Here is a 20,076-nt window from a genome sequence, read left to right as displayed (position 1 = left end):
ATCTCAATAATCTACAGACCAGATCACATAAAATGAGCTTGATTACAATTTATTCGTCATTTATAGATATGAAGTTGAAGCACAGATAGGATTAGATTAACTTGACTGGACCACACTGTGTTTGTGCCAAAATAAACAATACTGAAATGATTCATGAATAGATTTACTGATCAGGAGAAAATATAGACAAATATTGTCACTCAGATCATCATGTAGTTATTGTTGTTAAATTTTTATCCCCCTGTAAAGCGTCCTTGAGTTCCTTGAAAGGCGCTTTAAATAAAATGTATTATTATTATTATTTATATCTTTTAAGAAACAAAAACATTTGCTGCATCCTGTCTCTCAGATATGAAAATTTGCTGCTTTTCTCTGTTTAACATACATTTTAAATAAATACTGCTCAGTGTTGGTTGCACTTAAGAAGTCATTAGAAGATTTCACCTCAGACTCTGTGAGCTTAAAGGGCATTTTTTCACCATTTCTTCACACTTTGCAGTGAAAACAATGAATTGATTACAGTCATTTTTTATGATTAATATTTTGATTGTTTTCACCTTTTACAAAGAGACATACAGAGGCAGAATGAAGGTACCTCAGTAAATATTTTCAGAGTCAGATATACAATGCATATCTGCAAGAACACAAAACAAAATATAAAAACAAGCAACAAAACAAACAAAAAACCACACATTATCCCGGTGCACTCTATCCAAGATTGCCATTTAGCCACATCACTATATTACAGTCAGTAAACCATCGACTCCAGACCCTATTGTCCTCTGTCCATATAAACCTGGTATCTTTCCCACTTATACACATAAAGGTCCACCTTATTGAGGAACCTGAATGATAGATTCTCCAGAGCAGCAAATTTTCCTCATTGGATGAAGCACATGGCAGCTGTGGGAGAAGAGGGGTCCTTTCACTTCATAACAAGAAGTTTCCTACCTAACATAAATGCAGTTTCAATCCATTCAGCATGTGAAGGGGTTAAATTCTTCAGTGCTCCTGGACAGTGGTGGCTGGTGATAAAATATTTTGGGGGGCACACTAGCAGACGGGCATTACAACACAACAAAACAATTACTTGAAGATAAATTTTGCTCTCCTCTCCTTCAATTTATCAATGACTTTCTGATTGAAATCTGTCATTTCACAAACAAGTCTCTTTTCCATGGAGAGCATGGTCAAGGCATTCAGCCTTTCCTGGGTCATGGTGTTTCTGAGAAAAGGTTTCACTCTTTTCAAGGTTGAGAAACACCTCTCTGCTTCAGCTGTGGTCATGGGTGTGGTGATCAGGATCCTTAAAAGATTGACAGTTTCTGAAAAGACAACTTCAAGATTGTTCTCCATGAACAGCTGGAATAGGTCCAGTGCACCACAGCAGGCTCTGAACTCTACTTTGCTGTAGATGACACCGAGTTCTGTCTTCAGCTTGCTTCCATTCAGCATCGGGTAGGCCTTCAAAGTGCGTTGCAGTGCCTCTTCAGGAAATGACCCGTGATGTTCTTCAAACCTGTCCCCCTGCAACAAGGTTGCACAGATGAGATGGTCGCTGAAGGAGAAGCTCCTTGGTGTGTCCCAGAATGGTGTTGCAGATCTACAGAGAGAAGGATACAAAAACATATAGATATGAAATGAATATACTTTTGTTGACACTGTTACCCTCTGTTGCTGCATGGTTTGGGAAAAATATCTTGTTATTATTGACTACTGCAATTGTGACATGATTTTTAATATTTTTGAATAATTTTCATTAAACAGATTGTGATTAGATGATCTCTGCAACATGACAATGACATATTTAAATGCCATATTTCTAAACACATTTCTCCTCTAACAAACATTACAACCTCCAATGAAACAGACGATGAGATTTCTACAACATAAACTCACCTCTTCTGCAACCCTTTGACGATCCTCTGAACTGAGTGCCTCTTTGCTGTCGGACAGCCACTTCTTTGCTCACCCATGGAATGGAGAGAATTTCTGTGAAGGATAAGAAGTCATAATAATAACCAAAAAGGGGAAAAGAGATCATGTTGAAAAATGTGATGATCATATTACTGACAGGAATACTTATTACCTGATGTTTTCCATGTCCTGTTCAAACTGCTGGATGCTCACTTTTATGTGGACTGCATCTATGTTCTTCTTCTGGAGCTTGGCATAGAGCAGGTCCACATGTGGCATGATGTGGCGAAAAAGTTCCAGAAAGAACTTAAAGTCCTGATGTTCCAGCAGCATGGCCACGGCTCCTGCCTCTCTGATGGTACTGGCATCAAAGTCACCTGAGTCTCGTATGTTCTCCAAACCCTGAATGAGATCCTCTCTGTGCTCAAACACAGTGTTGATGGCTCGGCTGTGAAAGTTCCATCTGACATTGCTGGATGTTGGCAGTCTATGGGCCACCATTTTATCAAGAACAGCTGTACGCTTGGCTGATCTGGGTAAAAAGCTGGCAAATCCACTCAGGTCAGAAAAAAAATTCTCACCTTGGAAATGTGAGCGGTGGCCTGCTGCATGATCAGGTTGAGTTGGTGTGCATAGCAGTGGGTATAGTGGGCATTTGGGTACACATCTTTGATTTTCCTCTGAACACCTGCAGTGGCTCCATCATACGCCTGGCAGATTAGCTTCCTTTTCTGATCCTCAGGACTGATGGCAGCAAGACGCTCTGTTAATGCAGCAGCAATGGACTCAGACGTAGCTGACTGCAGAGGAATGAATTCATAAAATCTTTCCTGCACACTGTGTTTGTCATCAGTGTAGCGTAGTACAAGCACAAGTTGTGACTGTGTTGAAATATCTGTTGTCTCATCTGCCTGGATTGACACAAAAACACTCTTTTGGGCTTCTTTAATTATTTGTTCCCTTGCAACAGACACCATACAGTCCAGGAGCTCGTTTTTGAAGTACCCTTAAAAACAGTGGCAGTTTCAAGGTGCTCTTTCAAAGCTCCATCCAGAGAGGCAACAAAATCCACCAACCCTCGAAATATCCCAGGGTTAACAGAGCTCTCACTCTCATCATGGCCACGTAAAGCCAACTCAAAGGCCCCACAAAATTTCACACAGTCTATTATCCTGGACAGTATGTGACGATTTTTTGTCACCTCTTCATTGTGCCTTCTAATGCCAGCTCTGTAGCCCTCGTCTAGTTGTTCAGCAATGCTAACACAGCCAAACAACTGTAGCTTCATGCTGTTGTCAAGGTGGCTACGGCTACCTTCATGCCGTTTGCATTTTTCAGAGAGATGTTTCAGGTCTCTGACCCCCGTTGTTGTCCACAGAACTTCAGTGCCAACACTTTGAAAAAGCAAGCAGGGAAAACAATACAGAGCATTGCTAACTTCACATCCAGCTAGCCAGCTGTGTTTAGCATAACACAGGCGGGAGAAGCCCCGGGTGGAACTCCGTCCACGGTCACTTGCCTGCTGCTGGATTTGTAAATCAGGTTGCTCCGGTCCTAGCTCCTTTATCCTTTTTTTCCCCCTCCAGCGAACGCCTCGTAAAAGGATTATTTCGTAAAGAAACAACCGAATTTTCTTGTGCTGCCACCATCATCTTCTGTCTTGTTGTTGTGGTCTGTCTGTCTCTCTCCGTATGTGTCTGTGTACGCTGCCAGGAAGACTTTGATTGACAGGTATCATGAACCAATCAGATCAGATGAAAAATGACCACCCGAACGCGCTGATTCGCCAGAGACGCAGAGAGCTGCACCCGGAGGACAATCTTTAAGTAACCAATTAGAGACCAGTATTAAGTCACATGAAAGCCAAAAGTTTTAGAATGTACATGCACGCTCATTTGGCAGGCGCCCCTCGTTATTGCAACGTGTAAAACAACCCTGAAAAAAAAAACAATATGGAATGGAAAGGCTTAAAAAAATTAAAATGAGACCCATTGTAAGAGTGAACACTGTGCAGATGTGTTAATTACTTTAAATATGTATTTATGTTTACTGTGTCAATACCTTTTTCACAAAATCTTGATAGCGCCCCCTATTAACAAGCCGCCACTGCTCCTGGATCTCCTAGTATGAACAAGTCTGGGGTGAGAGGGATGTTTTGACCCATGAATTTATTGATATTGTCATGAACTGTTGTCCAGAATGCCTTATCCTGTGGACACCTCCACAGCATGTGCAACAGAGACCCATTGGTTTCATTGCACCTCCAACAGTCTGTATTATCCCTCAGCCTTACTCTGTGCAGCTGGGACGGGGTCCAGTAGACTCTATTCAATATCTGAAATGGATAAGTCTTGTTTTGAGTTCTCTCAACATTACCTTGGAGTTGCTAAGAATTGCATTCCAAGCCTCCTCAGTAAAACGGGCATTGAGGTCTGTCGCCCATATCTGTCTGAGAGGCGACACTTTCTCATTAACACTAGTAAGCATTAATATGGAGTAGTAGGCAGAGGCTGTGTGGGCCTTTTTGGAAGTAGTTACTGATTACAGTCATTTTCAAAAAAATCCACATTATCTGATCAGTAGTGACACAGGTCATTAGCTACAGTCCTGAATGTGCAGTAAAAATACAGATTACATTAGATGGACTGTTCTGTCCTGATTCCCAGTGAGTTCATTCTGTATTTATGTAGTCGATTTACAGATTAGATGAACTTTCCAGGACCACAGTGTGTTGATGCCATCATGAACACACATCACGTAGAAGTTATGTCAGTTAATCAGTTAGTTGATCAGTAGAGACGTAACCATAAATAATCCTCTTTGATTTTTTTTCTTTTTTTTCTTTTTTCCTTCTTTTCTTCTTTTTTTTCTTTTCCTTTTTTTTTGTCTGCAAGTCCGCTCAAAAATGACACCAACCACCCATGGTGCCACTGCTTAAGCTTCATGTGCAATTTTTTTCTTCTTTGTGACTGTGACCATCACCGGCCCTTATGGCAAATTAACCTATCATGTTTATTTCAAGCTGTTTCCTACATTATGACATTGAGGGCTGTGCACACCCAAGTGAAACATAAAACAAACACAGGACAGACAGAAAGGTGAGGCATAGACAGTGTTCTAAGAGAAAAGGTGCATTTTATTTGTTTGTGCTCTTTAATTCACACCTTAAAACCATTTACAAATCTAAAACCCTTCACAAACACCTAATACGACAAAGTCCCAACTGGATCAATCATGAAGATGTCAGGAGGCCACAAGAAGGATAGATAGAGCAGAGTGAGATCCACAGACACTAACCCAGCAACCTCCACTGACTCAGCAACCGGAGGAACAGTATAATAACAGAATAATCCTCTTTGACGTTTTTTATCAAGTCAAATTGCAAACATTTTCTGGTTCCTTTTATTAAATGTCAGAATTTCTTGCTTTTTTCTTACATTTCAGTGTTAATTATTGATGTAAGTATAAAAAGAAATACACAGCTGATAATGGAAGCAAGAATTAGTTTCACCTCTAAATATATAGTAGGATTAAACATTAGATCAGGACTCACAGACTGTCTCCCAGTCTCCATACTGGTCCTGCTGGTGTCTGGGTTATTGTGACCAGTAACACTGTAGAACTGGACTCTGTTCTGGCTCAGCGGATGGAGTTTAGTGAAACTGTCCTTCAGTGACTGCACAGCGGCGGTTCAAATCCCGGCCTGGGATCTTTCTGCATGCAGTTTGCATGTTCTCTCTGTGCATGCGTGGGTTTTCTCCGGGTACTCCGGCTTCCTCCCACAGTCCAAAAACATGCTGAGGTTAATTGGTTACTCTAAATTGTCCGTAGGTGTGAATGTGAGTGTGATTGTGTGTCTGTATATGTAGCCCTGTGACAGACTGGTGACCTGTCCAGGGTGTCCCCTGCCTTCACTGAGTCAGCTGGGATAGACTCCAGCACCCCCCATGACCCTAGTGAGGATAAAGCGGTGGATAGAGAATGGATGTATGGATGGATGGATGTCCTTCAGTGAAAGCTTGTAGAAAAGCCTGAGGACAGTGTGGTCTGTAGCTCCTCACAGGATGAGGAGGTTGTTGGACTGATGGAGTGGCTGCAGAGTTTCAGAGGGTGTGATGTTCAGTCCAGGGGCCTCATTTATAAAGCTTGCGTACGCACAAAACAGGGCTAGAAAGTTGCATGCGCCACTTTCTACGCAAAGGTTGTGATTTCTAAAAACAAACTTGGCGTGAGAATGTGCGCACCGGTGCGCCAACCTTTATTCTTGATGCTTGCTTACGCACAAAACAGGGTGTAAATCACAAACTTTGCGTAGAAAGTGGCGTACGCTGTGTTCGTTGTGATTTCTAAAACAAACTTGGCGTGAGAATGTGCGCACCGGTGCTCCAACTTTGATGCTTGCTTAAGCACATTTTGGAGACAGAGGGAACGGCAGTGCCGGAGGGTGAAGTGGTGAATTGAAACCAGACTGATCTCAAACCTTTATTGTTATCACATATTAGACTTGTAGAGCCGGATAATCATAAACCCTCATTGTTGTAGATGTTCATATAGTGCGCCATTCGGCCGACGACTGTATTTGCAGAACTATGTTCATATATCAGCAGGGGCGGATTGAACGTTATTTCATTTGGTCGTTTGACAGAAGGGCTGGTCCACATCTTTATTAAATAATTTTGTTTATTGATCACCCGGCGCCCGTATGGCTCATCGGGGAAAGCAGAAGACCCATTTGTAGGGGTGGTCTCTGACGCAGTGGCCCAGGTTTGATTCCTGCCCACGGCACTTTTATGCATGTCTTCCTACTCTTCTCCCCATTTCCTGTCACTCTTCACTGCAACTATCACAGTAAAAAGGCAAAAAAAAGTAAAGAATTTTGTTTATTTATCCATATGCGGCCGAATGGGATGAGCGTCCAACCATTAATCAGCCTGTACAGGCACACATGCTTCACACCACAACCCCCGAGTGAAAATGAATTTCTCTATGTGAACTGAAAAAATGTACATTCAATCAGTTTACAAATTATTTGTACATCGGACATGATCATAACAAATTTAGTGGCAGGGTGGCCTGGGTCAACACATGATTCATTCATCCTGACGCACAGCAGTGAAAAGACTGCAGGGGGCGCTGTGTGAAATGCCGTGGATCAGCAGCTTATTTCTATACAGATACATTCATGAGTTACTTTGCATTGACCATTCATGGTAAAATGTGGGTGTGTTGTGGGCGGAATGTGAGGTGGATCCACCTGTGCAATCTTCCAGCTGGTGTGTGATTATAAAGAAATTGCATGCAGCTGTGCTTACGCACAGTTTTATAAATCAGGGGTGAAGGGCATACGCCAATTTCGTATTATCGGCGTACGCAAACTTTAGTATGGATCCTACGCAATGTTTTATAAATGAGGCCCCAGGATCTGCTGCTCAGGACTCCACCTCAGAGTGAATCTGTTCCTGCAGCTCCTTCAGCAGTGGACATGAGCTGTGTGTTAGTGGAGGCAGGGTTGGGTTAGGGTTTGGATCTTCCTGTTCCCAGCAGACTCTGTCTGAGATGTTCCCGATGTTCAGATGATGATTATCTGTAGGAGGCGACAACAGCAGATGAGCTGGTTAGAAATGTGTTGATTTGTGTGTCTTTGTGGTAAATATGTGATAATAACTGTTAACAGAAGATTGCTGTGACCTCACTTTTATTTACTGTCTCTGTGTGTCTCAGGTGTATTTATTTTCCAGAGGATGTACGGCTGTGAATGGGATGATGAGACAAATGAGATTAATGGGTTTAATCATTTTGGTTATGACGGAGAAGACTGGATATCATTGGACCTGAAGACATGGACGTGGGTTGCTGCAAAAGCACAGGCTGTCTTCACCAAACACAGATGGGACAATGACCAAGCTCGAATGTCATTCATGAAGTATTACTTCACCGAGCATTGTCCTGATTGGCTGAAGAAATATGTGAAGTATGGGAGGAGCTCTCTGATGAGGAAAGGTAAAATCATATCATCTGATTTATTGTCTTTGATAAAATGCTCATTTGCCTTAATTTGTTCTGTAGTTTGACATGATAAGGAACAATCCACTGTCTCAGTTTACAGGCTGTCCTGTTTCCCTGTCTCCCAATTTCATTGTATACTTGTTATACAATGACAATAAAGGCTTTCTATTCTATTCTATTCTATTCTATTCTATTCTATTCTATTCTATTTCACATCTGTCACTCTCTATTGTATTTATCACTACTCTAATTCTGTTTTTCCTGTCTTTTAACAGATTTTCTAACCTCTCACTTCCACTTTGCATCTCTTCATCTGTCTTTCTTCTCTTTTCTTAATGACACTTTCCATTTAAACTACATAAACGTGTTGACATGAGTCCATCCAGAAACTATGAGCTGTCTTTGTCTTCTGTCCTCAGATCTTCCATCAGTGTCTGTCTTCCAGAAGACTTCCTCCTCTCTGGTCAGCTGTCTCGCTACAGGTTTCTACCCCAACAAAGCCGACTTGTTCTGGAGGAAAGATGGGGAGGAGCTTCATGAGGATGTGGACAAAGGAGAGGTCCTCCCCAACCATGATGGAACCTTCCAGATGAGTGTTGACCTGAAGATTTCTTCTGTCGCTCCTGAAGACTGGGAGAAGTACGACTGTGTGTTTCAGCTGTCTGGTGTCAAAGACGTCCTTGTCACAAAACTGGACAAAAGAAAAATCTTTCCCATTGAAGGTAAGGCTGAAATCTGATGAAATTAAACTTTTAGTACACTTGCAACATACTGGAGCCTAAAACCTGGTCATGACACAGTTCATTCATTAATCATGCAGTCATGTATTCAGCTTTTTCTTTTACTGGAAGTAAAATAAAAGACACTAAAACTGCTTTCCACTGTGGTAAGGTTGAGTAGAAATATGGTTCTCTTGCGAGTTCCTCAATGGTCTCCTGAAATGAACGTCATATTTACCTCCACATATCTCTGTACCTCAATGTTCTCATTCAGTCATCCATACTAACCACCAACCTCTTCTTCATTCATGATGAGTCTGACTCTCTTCATTCCTTTGTGTGTTACTGCTTCACAGCTCATGTTGTTCGTTCTACTGTCTTTGTGGGGATGAATTTATCTTTAGAATGTCATTGTGGGTGTTTTTGTGCCTTCATGTTTGCTTGCTGCTGACCGGTGATTCTTATTTGTGAACAACTTAGACTTGATGCTGATATTTTTACTTCTATGTGGTGTTTGTCATACAGAGTATTTATTGTTGAATCTTTAGGCCCCCTGTCACAGTTTGTTCTTTATTCATGATTTTCCATCATGCAGGTAAAATAACAGTCTGCAGAAACCTTTTAAACTATGTATAATATTATAAACCAGTTTTCAGCAGGTCAGAAACAAACAAACTGTGACTATTCCCTAAAACACACTTACAATCTGTCTGGTTGGTGATCTTCTTTAAATGCTCAAAGGACAGAGGCTGTGTTGAACAGAATCTGACCATGAAGAGGTTCAGCAGTGAGATAAACAGGGTGGATGTCTGGTTCTGGTTCCAGGTTCTTCAAGGATCCATGTTGCTGCTGTTGCTGCTGTTGCTGCTGTTGGTGTTTTAGGACTGTTGGCAGTCATTGCTGCAGTCATCCGGAGAAGAAAACATCACGGTGAGGAACAACACATACCATTTTAGGTCCAACATGCATCAACATTTCCAGGTTTTTGATGTCAGTGCTGTTAAGTCTTTATATATTTCATGTTTGGAAAGTCTAAATATTAGATATTTTGCAGCTGGAATGTTTTTTATACTAGAGCTGCAGATCGATGCTTTTATTGCTGTCTTTTCATACATTCTGAAAGAATAACTCCTCTGTAATGCTGTCTTCTGTATTTCAGGCTTCAGTTGCACAAGCAGTAAGTATTTTACAGATTTCAAGTTTATTTTCTACTTTTGAACTATTTTTAGAAGAATTTTTTAGCATCACTAAATCACTAAAGTCAAGTTTTGTCTCACAACAAAATTCTCCTTTTCCGACTGAATTTTGTTTTTTTAGGTTCTGACACTTCGTCTTCATCAGCTGGAGATCCAGACCCTAAGAAGGTGAGTAGATTATCACAAACACAGCTCACCAAACAGCAGACTTTACGAAACATGCAGTCGTCCTGTGATGCTTTACCCTGAGCATGTTGGACTGATTTCTCACTGTGTGATTCAGTGGAACTACAGAGGAGTGATCTGGATGTGTGGTGAAAGGTGACAGACTGCAATGTATGAAAAATAAAGGCTTCATGATTTCTCCCTGTTTGTTCAACTGTCTCAACAGAAGACCAGCGAGAACGGAGGATGATGATAAAAACCCAAACATGAAGCCCAGTCTGTGGTTTTAATCTACAAAACCAAGCAGAGTACAAAGTGTCTCTCAAAGATATTCCTGGTCGTTGTGCCTCGGATCATCATTTTTTCCAGTTTACCAGCATCCACAGTTCATTTCTGTCTACATGCTGCCGTTAAATGCAGTCTGTTTTTTCTCTTGGTAAGTGTTCCATCAGAAGTTTGGTTGTGGAGGAGAATCTTCCTCTGAGTGAATGGAGGACATGTTGGAGGTGATGCTGCTGTCCAGATGGGTCAGCAGATGTTTGTGTCGAGGAATCACTGCTCTTCTTGTTCATGTAGCTACACAGGGCCTAGTGTTTGAGTTAATGACCTGAGTGAACACTGATGATCTTTTTGTCAGTCGAGTTCATCAAACGATTCAAATGGAGCAGATTTAGGTTGAACACACTCACACAGGAGTGTGCATAGCAGTGAGTTAACATGGCCTCAGGCACCTTCTCTTTAATTTTGGCCTGCACTCCGTTAAGCTCTGATGCCATCACGGCAGCCCCGTCATAAGTTTGAGCCACTAACTTTTCAACACAGCTGTATTTCTCCAACACTCCCAAAACATAAGCAGCAATAGCGGGGGCTCGTCTGTCGTCACTTAAGTCATCGAAGCCCAAAAACAGCTCCTTCACTTCACAGGCATCACTTAATGCCACATAGCGCAAAATGACAGAACTCTGAGCTTTGTTTGTGACATCAGTAGTCTCATCTACTTTTACTGCAACGAATGAGGCAGCATTAATCTCCTTTTTAATATCCTTTCTGATCACATCACCAACTGCTTCAATTAAATCGTTTTGTATCCTGTTTGACAGGCCAGAAAACACAGTGGATGTTTCTAAATGTCTAGCTAACCTCTCATCTTTCTCGGCAAAAGCATGTAACAGTTCTACATAGTTGCCCCGATTAGAAGAGTTCGCTTTCTCATCGTTACCACGAAATGCTAGCTCCCGTTTGGCTAGGAAACAGGTTGCATTTATCAGGTCTTTTAAAATCTCTCAGTTTTCCCTCACCTTAGCATTGTGGATGCTAATGTTTAGTCTCCGTTGTTCATCCAATGCCAAATCGATCCTGGAATAAATAAATCTGGCTTTGAATGTGCGTGGCTGATCTTTCATGTTTGCTGAGGCTTCTTTGCAAATTTTTCAGGTCACAGTATCCAGAGTTAGTCCAGACGTTATCACAAGATGAGAATAAAAGGCAAGTGAAGCAGTAAAGGCGGTTTCTTGCAGGACAGCCACACAGCCAGTCTTTGCGTTTGTACCACTCCGTTTGAAAAGAACGACTCTTCTGCCCCGTACTTTGAATCAAACCTTTGAGCTCTGGCATTGGTCTTCCTTCACTTATCACCTTCTGTTTGGACCGGAAATCCAGTTTTGAGAAATGTCTCAGTCTTGAAAAACAACCCTCCATAATGTGACGGATCAGGCAGAGCGTAAAATAGCCGCTGTTCTTGACCTACTGGCTTTAGCTTGGCGCCGACTTTGGATTTCCTCTGTTGAAGCCCACACTGCAGCGACAAAGCACCTGCCAGCTTGCGTACGCCCCCTTGAGTTGAGGCAGAGTACTGCCTGCCTCACCTGCTGACTTTTCTCTGCACTTTATTGTGCTATCAGCAGGAATAGTTCTCTCACGCATACATAAAAGACATTACACAGACTGCAGAAAGTCATGGTGTATAACGAATATTTCTGTAAAGTTCATATTGGCGATATGCTGAGGAACAGAAACGGACACGCGTCATGCATCCCACTTTGTACTGGATCATGCAGTCAGACGTGAGCCACAGTTCACCTCATCCGGGGTTTCTGCCCTGGATTTGATCGGAAAAACTCAAATTCGGCAATTTTTACTCAATAAAATGTCAGAAATGTGTAGTCATACTGCAAATGCATTTTTAACACAGATCTGTGGAAAATATTAATATTTATTTATGTACACTTTCTTTTTTCTTTTTTTGTCATGATGACCTCACCTGCCTCCCCCGACCGCACGTCACTGAAGATAATAATTATAATAGCAATAATAATATATACAAGCATGAAGACTGAATAAATACAGTATTATTATATTATAACATACTACTAATACACTACATGTGTCTTTTTTCTAATTGCCTCCTCTAAACAAATAAAGTTTTCTGAATCTGAATAAGTGACATCAGCATAAAGTGACTTGTGGAATAAATGTTACTGTTAAAGTGCAGAAAATGGGAGCAGTGCAAGGAATTGTTGTGCAGATTTTACCATGATTTAAGATGATGTGATGTTTGCCATTTTTCTTTGGAATCTGTGTGTGGTGTCGGGATTATTGGGGCCATTATTGTACAAAATGTGACGTTCCTAGTTTTTACTATTCCATATACAGATTACAACTTGATACTTGAAGTGAATAACCAGATAAGGGTTTTATGTGTTTGTTGTTCCAAATGTAATTTTAAAGGATTTGCATTCATTTTACTTTTTAGGGGTATGCACATGTATAATCACTCATTCTTGAGAGATGGGACAAAAGAGGTTTGAAAAATCTTTTTTTTTTTTTTTTTACATCTACACCATATTATTTAGTTATATATTCCTGTAAAGAAAGCTTTTTGCTATTAAACCATGTAAAGGAACAGGTTCTGAATAAAAACAATTATTTGAAAAATAAACATGTTTCCCTTTTAAACTTGATTTGTGTCAACTCTGTCAGACACACTAAGAAGTCTACAATTGTAATTATTCCAGTCCAACAAGAATCTAAAGTTCTGAATTATGTTGTAAAAGGGTTTAGTTACTCTGATATGCCAGAAAACACATCATGGGAACTTCACACTGTTCTGAAAAGTCAGATTTTTAGATATCTTAATTTTCAAACTCAACTTTTAATTTTAATATCATAAAAAGCAACTCTTTAAATAATTAAAACATAGGGCTGGACAATATTTCAATATCAATATATACCGTGGTATATTTTTATTCAATAACGGTGATATGAGTTTTAAACACATTTTCGATATTTCGCTATAGTACATTAGAGTATGTAATTACAGCGTTTTACATGCCGTTCACGGCGCAGCCAATTCAAGCCGATTCAAGCCGAACAGGAGCCGAACAGAAAGCGCCGCAAGACATTGGCTACGAAGATTGATGAAGTCACAGACGAGCCAGATTGAGCTCAGAAGCAGCTGGCTGTCCTCAGCTCATAGAAAGGCTAGCAAGCAAAGCCCCAAAGCTACAAAATGAGTGCCCATGACCGTAATGTAAACGTGACTGAACAAGCTACCACAAGCGAAGAAAAAGTTGACGAAATAGTTGATAAGAGAGGAAAAACTAATTCGGTGGTGTGGTAGTGGTTCGGCTATCGAAAATCCGATAAACTTCAGGTTTCAGTGTGCTGCAAAATATGCCGGAGAGTCGTGCCAACTAGCAGCGGGAACACATCGAACCTGTTCCACCATCTGAAGCATTTCCACTCGATAGAGTATGCCGAGAGTCAGAAGATAAAGCACCATAAAAATTTGAGCCAACCCGTACCTGAAGCGTCACCCCCAGCAGCAGCGACAGCGGAGTCAAAAGAGAAGTCCATGCAGCAAACGCAGATCGCCGTTTTCATGCCTTATGACAAGAACTCCAAACGCCATAAAGACATAACCAAGGCCGTCGCAAACTTCTTGGCTAAAGACATGATGCCGTTTGCTACAGTGGAAAACGTGGGCTTTAGGAAAATTATGTCAGTCCTCGACCACAGATACGAGCTCCCCGGACGTAAATATTTTTCACGCACAGCCATACCTGCACTTTATGGTGAAGTGAGAGAGAGGGTGGAGGAGCAGCTGAAGAAGTCCGTCACAAAATTTGCGACCACAGCTGACCTGTGGTCAAGCAGAACCTCCGAGCCTTACTTGAGCCTGACAGTTCATTTTGTTGACCAAGATTGGAAGCTTGTCAGCTTATGCCTCCAGACGGTCTATTTTCCCGAGGATCACACCGGCGAAGCTGTTGCAGCCGGACTTAAAGATGCGCTTGCATCCTGAGGACTCAGCGAGGATCAGCAGGTCTGCATCACCACAGATAGCGGGACCAATATCATCAAAGCCGCTGAACTGAATTCCTGGACAAGACTGCAGTGCTTCGGTCACCGACTAAACTCTGCTATTGGTAAGTTAAACACATAAAGACACTTGAGTGTAACGTTATTTTGTTTATGGTATAAGGGTTTATAACTAAATGTTCTGTTAAAAATACCTTATGCTTCACACGAAATAAGCTTAAAAAATAAAGCCACCTTGACCTTAACCTAAACAAACTTAATTACATCAATATCTGTATGTTTTAATAGCTATTTTTATTACATCACATTTACTTAGCTAACGTTTTTATCCGAAGACACTTTTTAATATTCTTTTTATTATGTGCAATTTATGCTTGGTATACTTATTGAATGCAAAGGGTGTAATTAAGCATGAGTCATACACTGTGTAATTCAAACTTTACACTCACTACATTGTAGTAAAGTGTAGTTTCTTCAGGGTTGTCATGTGAAAAGATGTGATTAAATATTTACAAACATGTGATGGTTGTACTCACTTTTGTAAGATATTGTACCATCACTTATTGCTCAGTTGGCCTAGAATTTTGATCAGCTGATTTAACAAGTCATTTGATAGACTTTTTATTTAGGTCTTCACATTTGTATGGATTATAAAAGCTTTAATTCTCTCATTTAACTTCAAAGGTGTTTAACTGACATGAAAAATGATTTGATAAATTTGTTCCTTTGCTTTTTTGTGTGTGAACCTTTATACCTGATGCAGCTGTTACACCTGCAGTTCCCCTTTGTATGACAATGAAGACCGTTTCTATTATTCTATCAGATGTAATCAATCATATGAATTTAGAACTGGAATTTTCCCCAAAAATATAAAGAACTTTTTTAAAAAATATATGAATACATATGTGTTTATTTTATACAATATCATATTGCAACTTTTTTTTTTTACCCTCTCTGTGTATCTATCTACAGATAAAGTTAATCAAGACAAGCGAGTGGACAGAGCAGTTGGTGTCTGTAAAAAGGTTGTGGCTGCCTTCTACTCCTGGAAGAGGAAACGGGACCTTGTAGCTGCTCAGGAGTTTCACTTGCCAAAGCACAAGCTTGTCACTGAAACACCAACAAGATGGGGCTCCCGTCAACAAATGGTGAAGCGGATTCTGGAGCAGAAAAAGGCCATCACAGAGGTCCTCTCAAAAGACAAGAAGACCAGGTCATTGGTTCCAATGTGGCAGGATGTGGACATATTAGAGTCTATTGATGCAGCTCTAAGCCCACTCCTCGAATTCACTGATGCCTTGTCTGGTGAGTCCTACGTCAGTGTGTCATTCTTAAAACCAGTGATGCATCTCTTCAACACTTCCATCTTGAAGGAAACAGAGGATGACACAGAGCTCACAAGAAGCATAAAAACAACAGTGATGGGATACAGTGCCTTGTGAAAGTATTCGGCCCCCTTGAACTTTTCAACCTTTCGCCACATTTCAGGCTTGCAGTGAAGAGAAACGGTAAAGACGAACTACGAGCTGCTGCTGAGCCGCTTACAGCAAACACTTCAAGGTCTTCTCCGGTACCTGGAGGTTCATGAAGTTCTCATATATGACTACATGACTACCTTCAAAAAGTGTAATGACATGTTGACACCCATTTGCAATCCATACATGTAATTCTAACATACACATACAAATTACATGTACTAACTTGAATTCAGGGAGCTCTGTAGTAGTTTATGGTTGATTAATTTAAAAATACAACAATAATGTTGAATTTTACAGTATCAGTGCAGTGGGATTAAACATGTGAAATTTAATTGTACAATGTCATGTTACAAGCAAAAGAACCTATACCTAAGTTATACCTTAGATATACCTAAGTTATACCATTACACTTTTTGAAGGTAGTCACCTTTAACAACTAACATTTCAAAAAGAACAAAACATACATAATACTACCATTGGAATGACTACTAATACTTGTATCCCAATTTAAAGTAGTGAAAAGCAAAAAACGATTTTGACATTACCCATGCCATTTTCAGTAAGAATATCTCAGTGAGTGTGATTGTGTGTCTGTATATGTCTGTATTCTACAAGACAGATGGAACTGTCTTGTAGAAAAATTTGGGGTCTCTGGTACCTGTCCCACACAGATTATTGCCACCAAAAACAGCCAATTATTATTAGTATTATCATTATTTTTTTGTCTGCATATCTGCTCAAAAATGACACCAACCACTCATGGTGTCATTGCTTAAGCTTCATGTGCAATTTTTTTTTCTTCTTTGTGACTGTGACCATCACCGGCCCTCATAGCAAATTAACCTATCATGTTTATTTCAAGCTGTTTCCTACATTATGCCATTGAGGGCTGTGCACACCCAAGTGAAACATAAAACAAACACAGGACAGACAGAAAGGTGAGGCATAGACAGTGTTCTAAGAGAAAAGGTGCATTTTATTTGTTTGTGCTCTTTAATTCACACCTTAAAACCAGTTACAAATCTAAAACCCTTCACAAACACCTAATACGACAAAGTCCCAACTGGATCAATCATGAAGATGTCAGGAGGCCACAAGAAGGATAGATAGAGCAGAGTGAGATCCACAGACACTAACCCAGCAACCTCCACTGACTCAGCAACCGGAGGAACAAACTCTATTGAGTTTTGGTAGGTGCCGGTGTGGTGGGTCTGGCATGCATGAAAACCTCCACCAAAAGGAGGGAGCTGTCCCCTCCAGCCCAAGGAGGTCCACCCAGCCCCCCTGCAGGAGCCACCAAGCGGAGACCCAGCCCAGGACCCCGGAGCGACCCCCCCAACACAGCCAGAGCCCCAAGGCCCGCGCAGCAGAACGGGCCATAGCGGACCCCCACGGCGCCCCACCGGCCCACAGCCCCACTTCCCCCATGACCACCCGCCCCCCTCCACCCTCCCCCACAACCCAACTCCCCCCGGCCCCCAAACCCCCGCCCCCCCACCACCCACCCATACCACCCCCCTCCCCCACCATGCCGCCCCTCCCACAACCCACCCCCAACACCCCCCTCCGCCCCCCACCAGGCCACCCCCCACCCCTCGCCCAGCCACCCTCCCCCCGCCAGACCGCCCTCCCCACCCCACCCCATCCAGCCACACCACCCACGCCACCCCTCCCACCCCCAAATCCGGGAGGCCACCCGCTCACCGGAAAACAGCACCAAGGGACCGGGCAACAGCACTGAAAGGGCAGACGAGCCCAGCCCACCCCTGGCCGCCCAGAGAGATGTGATCCTGAGGGAGGGAGGGAGGGAGGGAGGGAGGGAGAGGAAGGAGCACCAGGGGAGGCACAACAACCCAGGCCCTTGGGCCCGGCAGGGAGAAGCCCTGGAGATCACGCCAGTAAAACTATTGTGAGTTACCCTGTTACTGAGTTCACCAGTTCCCCGACTGGTGAATACTCGCCCTGCACCGTGAATGTGACCCACCCAAGTGTATATACAAGTGTGTGTGGTGCCTTTAGATTGGGGGTCGGTGAGGCAGAGCAGAGGGTAACGAACCCCCCCCCCCCCCCCCCCCCCCCCCAGTCTCCCTGCAAGCCCAAAATGTAAATGTGTATGTAGTGCGTTAAAATTGGGGGAACAATTGTCAGAGTGGGGGCATAGACGGGGGACCACAGTACAACATTGCACACGTCCAATGACATCCCACCCCATAACCACCCATTCCCCAGGTAGTGTGGTGCATTAAAATTGGAGGGGAATTGTGGAGTAGGAATAGTACATTTCCACCCCCCAAGGGATGTGTTGTGTGCCCTATGTGTATATTTACAAGGTGTATTGTGCGAAGCTAGTGAAGTGAATTAAGAGGAGCGATCAACGGGGCCCCACCCAGCCAGGCGGAGGGAGGTGCGCGCCTCCCTGTGTTTTAATTATTGCACTATCACCTCCAAGAGCCGAAACTAATCTTCTGATCTAGCCAACTTCTAAATTTCAAATTCTAAAATATTAAAATAAATATTTTGAAGTGTGTACATGCTACACACAGGAGGCCAACGACACCACACAAAGCGGCCACCCCCATGAAGAAAACATGACAGGCGGCCCAGCCCGACCGGGCGCCAGACCCAGACGACCGCCGGGCCACCACCCACGACGTTTTTAGTCACAAATGGCGACCAGGCGCCCGACCGAGCCGAACCGCCCAAACCGAGCGCCAAACCGGGCAAGGCCAACCACATCGAGCCACAGGGGACAGCACCTAGAAAGTTAGCCAAGCATGCAGTGACACCAAGCTAGCCATTCATGCATATAGACAGAGGATCCTGAGGAGTTGTTGACTGTAAGTTGTCGTCGATACGGCCCGCTCGGTCCTGCTGACAGCGACTGGGTTCCTAACTGAAGACAATCATTAGTTACACAATGCCAACATACATAAGCAGCAACATATATTGGGGTGATGTGGTGGTTCTCGCTAACAGGCAGAGTCAGGTTACCAGGTTTAAGTTAAGGGAGTTAACATACGGAGACCATGTTTGTATAAAATTTAACAACTGATTTTTATTTGAAGCAGAGATTTTCTCCATTGAAATGTGATTTATTAGGAGGTTCAACCAGAGATTAATGTTCAGAGATTGCTTATTTTTCCAGTTAACAAGGATTGTTTTTTTGGCAATGGCGAGGGCTACAAGTAAGGATTGAGATTGTTTGCGTGGTAGGTCCGTTGTTGTTAAGTCGCCGAGTAAACACAGACTTGGAGATAGAGGAATCCTGCAGTTTAAGATTGCAGAAAGCTTTTCTGAGACGTTGGTCCAGAAATTTTTAACGGGGGTGCACAGCCATAGAGCATGAAAATAAGTATCAGCAGTGTTCTGGGAGCACTGGAGACAGATGTCGGAGAATCCTATTTTGTTCATCATATATTGAGTAATATGTGTTCTATGGAGGATTTTGTATTGAATGAGTTGTAAGTTTGTGTGTTTTGTCATTTTAAATGCATTATCGCAAATTTGAGTCCAGAAGTCTGGTTCCAGAGATATAGATAGATCTAACTCCCATTTAGAGATGGGTAAATGTATTGTATCAGTGCTTAAGAGTAACTTATATATTTTAGAGAGGGTTTTAGTTGTTGTCGGAGAAAGCTTTATGATTGCTTCAGCTAATGCCGGCGGCCGGAGCGTGCTTTGAAGTGTTGGGATTCTTTTCTTAACCCTTTACGCTTCAGTGCGTCGTAGGTGTACCGCCGGTGGTACACCTACTAACCCTTTAAGGTTTGGTCAATTTCCGCCCGAAATTTCTACTGAGATTTACAGAAAGTAAATTGAATGCTGTTCTTGAACTGTTTGGAGTACATGCATGGTTGGGGTCTCATTTGAAAGCTGACAACCTGAATTTTCACCCAGTGCAGTCAGAATTACTCTAGGTGCTACTGGCACAGAGTATTTCATGTTGGCACACACTGAATTAGGATGAATTTTTTTTCTCGCCTACATTTTTTCCCTAATAAAACACCTGAAAATCAGTGTGGCAGCACTGCAACAGCTTGAAAACACAATATTGCAAAAGCCTGGGGTCTTACATAGTTCAGGTCAAAATTTCAGAGCAATACTACAAGAAATGAGTGTTTCACACATGTATTTGTACTGATATGCTCCGCCCCTGTCAATGTTGGATACACTCTTTATACACTGTGCACACTCTCTACAGAATGGTATAAATTCATTTTCACTTCATTTTCCACTTCATTTTCATTCCAAAAACTCATAAAGAACTCAAAAAAT

General features: G+C 42.2%; 2 protein-coding genes across 2 annotated transcripts; one reads left to right on the top strand and one right to left on the bottom strand.

Moving 5' to 3' along the window:
• Nucleotides 1-512: 512 nt before the first annotated feature.
• On the bottom strand, nt 513-3,166 carry LOC127537499 (uncharacterized). Its single transcript, XM_051959919.1, has 3 exons — nt 2,090-3,166; nt 1,900-1,992; nt 513-1,603 (listed from the first exon to the last, which is right to left on the bottom strand). Exons 1-3 carry the CDS (start codon nt 2,416-2,418, stop codon nt 1,087-1,089), a joined length of 939 nt encoding a protein of 312 aa, XP_051815879.1. The 5' UTR covers nt 2,419-3,166; the 3' UTR covers nt 513-1,086.
• A 3,945-nt stretch (nt 3,167-7,111) lies between these two features.
• Nucleotides 7,112-9,631, top strand: LOC110946537 (major histocompatibility complex class I-related gene protein-like). The gene is made up of 4 exons (XM_051960173.1): nt 7,112-7,917; nt 8,343-8,645; nt 9,468-9,572; nt 9,624-9,631. Exons 1-4 carry the CDS (start codon nt 7,659-7,661, stop codon nt 9,629-9,631), a joined length of 675 nt encoding a protein of 224 aa, XP_051816133.1. The 5' UTR covers nt 7,112-7,658.
• The last annotated feature ends 10,445 nt before the right edge of the window (nt 9,632-20,076 follow it).

This window comes from Acanthochromis polyacanthus, chromosome 15 (genome assembly GCF_021347895.1).
Source record: "Acanthochromis polyacanthus isolate Apoly-LR-REF ecotype Palm Island chromosome 15, KAUST_Apoly_ChrSc, whole genome shotgun sequence".
Lineage (NCBI taxonomy): Eukaryota > Metazoa > Chordata > Actinopteri > Pomacentridae > Acanthochromis > Acanthochromis polyacanthus.
Note: the sequence above shows the minus strand (reverse complement) of the source record. Positions and strands in the feature narration are given on the sequence as shown.

Bases quoted from the DNA above. Each gene is read 5' to 3' on its own strand.
- LOC127537499 (XM_051959919.1), bottom strand. From the start codon at position 2,418: ATGGTGGCCCATAGACTGCCAACATCCAGCAATGTCAGATGGAACTTT. The intron at 1,993-2,089 runs GTAATAAGTATT...TATCCTTCACAG, and splicing joins CAGGACATGGAAAACATCAG to AAATTCTCTCCATTCCATGG. The intron at 1,604-1,899 runs GTGAGTTTATGT...TTCTCTCTGTAG, and splicing joins GTCAAAGGGTTGCAGAAGAG to ATCTGCAACACCATTCTGGG.
- LOC110946537 (XM_051960173.1), top strand. From the start codon at position 7,659: ATGTACGGCTGTGAATGGGATGATGAGACAAATGAGATTAATGGGTTT. The intron at 7,918-8,342 runs GTAAAATCATAT...TTCTGTCCTCAG, and splicing joins GAGCTCTCTGATGAGGAAAG to ATCTTCCATCAGTGTCTGTC. The intron at 8,646-9,467 runs GTAAGGCTGAAA...TTCTGGTTCCAG, and splicing joins AAAAATCTTTCCCATTGAAG to GTTCTTCAAGGATCCATGTT.